Genomic DNA, 3780 nt, shown 5'->3' on the forward strand with positions numbered 1-3780 from the left:
GTTCATATAAAAACCTTTACACAAACATTTATAGCAGCTCTATTTACAATCTCCAAAACTAGAAATAAGCCCAGTGTCGTTGAACTGGCTAACAGTGGCGCTTCCATACAATGGCTAACTAATTGGTAATAAATAACCAAGCCTTTAGTACTGTCAACAACATGGAAGAATTTCAAAGGCATTATGATGAAGTGAAAGAAACTAATCTTAAAAGATCATATTTGCTGTATGACTCCATTTATAAGAGGTTCTGGAACAATAACAGACTCTTATTGTTTGTCAAGGGTTACAGAATAAAGAGGGTATGAATACAAGGAGGCAGCAAAGGGAGTTTTTTTCAGTGATGAAATGTCTCTGGGGACATGATTTTGCATGAGTAATAATTCACAGAACTATGCATAAAAAGTCAGTTTTTCTGTATTTTTATAAATGCACATGTGATCAAAGAATACACTGTTCCTTTAAGGATCCTAGCAAGAAAATAAATGGCAGAAGGCTGGAGATACTCAAACTTTACTTCATTATACACATGGTTGGAGAACATTTAACAAAATTTTATAACAATAACTTCCAAAAATGCTAATGTAGTTTTAAGTTACCGTAATAGAGATATACATTTTAGTTCAAGGGAGATTTATTCCATTCTAGAGCCCACATTTTACGGAGCATTAACATATCAGCAAGGAGTGTAGAATGTTTAGTGCTTCTCTTTAGAGAACTGAAAGACTATCATGTAAAAGGAAGATTTAGTGTATAGCTCCATAAAAGAGATTTTTATTTCAACATATAAAAGAAGTAGTACTGTTCAACTTAGATTTTACAGTATGGTGTGGTGTGTTTTTGTTCTGTTTTTTTCTCATTAGAAATGAAGTAAACACTAGTCAGTTACCTGTCAGGGATTGTTGAGAAGACTCCTACATTAGGTAAGAAGTTAGACCAGGTGCCCTCTAAAGATTGCTTTCTTGCCTGGCTGGTGTGGCTCGGTGGTTGAGTGTCAGCCTGTAAACCAGGAGGTCACGGTTCTATTCCCGGTCAGGACACATGCCCAGGTTGTGCGTTCAATCCCCAGAAGGGGTTGTGCAGGAGGCAGCTGATCAATGATTCTTTCTCATCATTGATGTTTCTGTCTCTCCCTCTTCTCTGAAATCAATAAAAATATAAATATATATATATACTGCTTTCTTTCCTTAGATTCCTCCAGTCTAAAAACATTTCCTAATTTTACTGTTAGATATCCAATACAGCTAATATCCATCCCCAATTAATTTTTTATAACTTTTATATTTTTGTTAGAAGTTCACCTTTTTTATTGTTAACTAATAATGTACATTTGTTTTGTTTTGTTTTGTTTTGTTTTCTCCAAATAGGGCACGGTAAAACAAGCTTACACAAGTACTCCAATGGTAGACAATGAATTATTACGATTGAGTCTGCGATTATTTAAGCGGAAGACTACTTGCCATGCCCCAGGACATGAAAAGACTGAAGATAGTAAACTTTCACAGCCCATTGTCCAACAGGAACTGTGTGTATCTTAAGACTGAAGTTCAGTGACATTTTTGGTACTCTCTTTCTTCAGCAGTGCATATTCTTTTTCAAAGTTCTTTGGTTTCACAAGCATTAGTAGTGAGTGGCAGAAAACATTTATGCTAAAAGAATGAAGAAAAACTTTGATGTAAAGTTTAAAGACATTAGTTTTGGCTAACTCAAGATTTTACACTGTACTTAATACTCATGCAAAATAATGTGAAAGCATCTAGATTTAGTAGTTTATTTTGTACATTTTGTTAAAAGCGAAGTTTTGGAAAACAGTTGTCACTGCTCTTCCAGCCTACGAAGATTTTTATTAAATGGAGCCACTCACATGTTCTGGATTATCCCTAAGGAAACTGCAACTTTATTCAGAAACTGTATTTACAGAATGAATGCACACATTGTGCAATACTGTGCTGTACAGAACACTTGAAAGAGGACGCAGATCCAGCATGTCGTGTTTGTAGGCAGACCTCTAGCAGGAGGGAGCCAAAATACTTTTTTTTTTTCCTTTCTGAAGTTCTAATAAAGTTACTTAATGGGTCTTTGGCTTTTCTAAATATACATGCATTGTTACAATGTATATTGAATGTTCTTGGAATCTAAGTGGTTTTGTTTATTATCAGAGACTGGACTGTCTGCTATTTTTATTTTAAATAAATGTACCTTATTCCCTTTCCTTGTTCTAGATTTACTTTGCTTTTTGGTAACCTTATTCCTGGTGTTCTGGAGCATTTGTCACCAACATTACATGCTTCTTTATACTTCACACATTTTACTGCTGAAGTCCTTATAATTGGACAGCTATAAATAATGTGAAGTTGAAGATGTTTTCAAGTATAGCTCAGTAATACTTGAAACAAGCCAAGAGCTAACAAACCTGTGTAATCTGAGCTTTAAAATACTGCCATCAGATTTTTCAGAACAAGAACCTCATTACGTTAAACTGCCTCCAGCCTATAATATGTAAAATGATTTACTTCTTAAAAAATTACAGTATATCTGCTGCTTTATTCAGTATGTACATATTAACTCATGAAGTAGACTATTAGAAGAATTTGAAATAGGCTCTACGCTGCAGAGTTTTGGGGGAGATAGAAATAATAACAAAGCAAACCAATCAAAATTGTAATTTGGTCATTGCCTCTCACAGATTTTGTTAAAACTGTAAGCCTATGATACCTGTCTCAGTAGTTTTGTATCCTCTTCTCCAAAGGTAACCAAGTTTCTGTTCATTTCAAGAAACAATTATTTACACTTAATTTGTGCAAAGGAAATGGTCTTATTTTTAAATGACTCTGAATGCATATGTAAGGATAATTTCAAACAAAATAATTTATTTTCTTGATCTAGTTTCCTTTTCCATTTAGTAAATGTTTTGAGTAAAGAAAAAAGGTAAAAAAATTTTAATGACCCTACCTAGAGAATGGAACTTCCCTACTATAGTTGGCAATATTGTGCTCTGTAGTATAAAGATTTAAAAATCCTAGAACTTCTAGTTCTCAGAATTGTGAAATACAACAAAAATGATTTTCCTCTTTTGTCCACTGACTTTACTTCGCAAGTTATTTATAGAATGAAAACTGTACATGTGGTCTCTGATTTATAATAGTTCAATTTACAATTTTTTGACCTTACAATGGTGCCAAAGCAATATACATTCAGTAGAAGTGGCTAAGTTAGGCTATGATGTTTGGGAGGCTAAATCCATTTTCAACTTAATGATATTTTCAAGTTACTATGGATTTATCAGGATGTAGCCCTCTCATAAGCATCTGTAGTTAAGTTTCCTTATACTCAAATCTGTTGCCTTTTCAGTTTGAATATCTTTTTATGTTGTGAAGAATATTTTAGAACCATTCCTTTGTTTCCCCAGTCATAGTATTGAGAGCATTTTGTTCCCAGTGGGAATGTACTGTTAAGTTACCTTATAATTTTTAAAAGAATTCATATATTCTCTGTATTATTAATCATAGAGAGTTCTGAAGCAGATCTTTTATTGAATTTCCCATAAAACTCTTGGGTCATAATTTAAAGTCTCAATGAAATCAGTATTTCTGAAACATAGTCTATAGATTATTTACTAGTAAAGTTGAAAGTCTGTCATAATTGATGGATCAAGTTTCTCCATTTTCCATAATTTTACAACTGGACTCCAGCTGCTGGTAATAAAGAGTTATCTAAATAGAGAAAGGGCAAGAATATGTCTGAAATCCAAAATAAAATGAGTCAGTACTTACATCACTG

The 3780-nt window shown here is 33.3% G+C and overlaps 1 protein-coding gene across 1 annotated transcript in view; it reads left to right on the forward strand.

The window, feature by feature from the left end:
• The window catches only part of ZC3H13 (zinc finger CCCH-type containing 13), a 138367-nt gene extending 136154 nt beyond the window's left edge, over positions 1-2213 (forward strand). The window contains 1 exon segment of the mRNA XM_006773664.2: positions 1368-2213. Within this exon segment, the coding sequence (XP_006773727.2) occupies positions 1368-1538 (171 nt within the window). The 3' untranslated portion in view covers positions 1539-2213.
• The last annotated feature ends 1567 nt before the right edge of the window (positions 2214-3780 follow it).

The sequence above is a fragment of the Myotis davidii genome, unplaced genomic scaffold, assembly GCF_000327345.1.
Source record: "Myotis davidii unplaced genomic scaffold, ASM32734v1 scaffold1947, whole genome shotgun sequence".
Lineage (NCBI taxonomy): Eukaryota > Metazoa > Chordata > Mammalia > Chiroptera > Vespertilionidae > Myotis > Myotis davidii.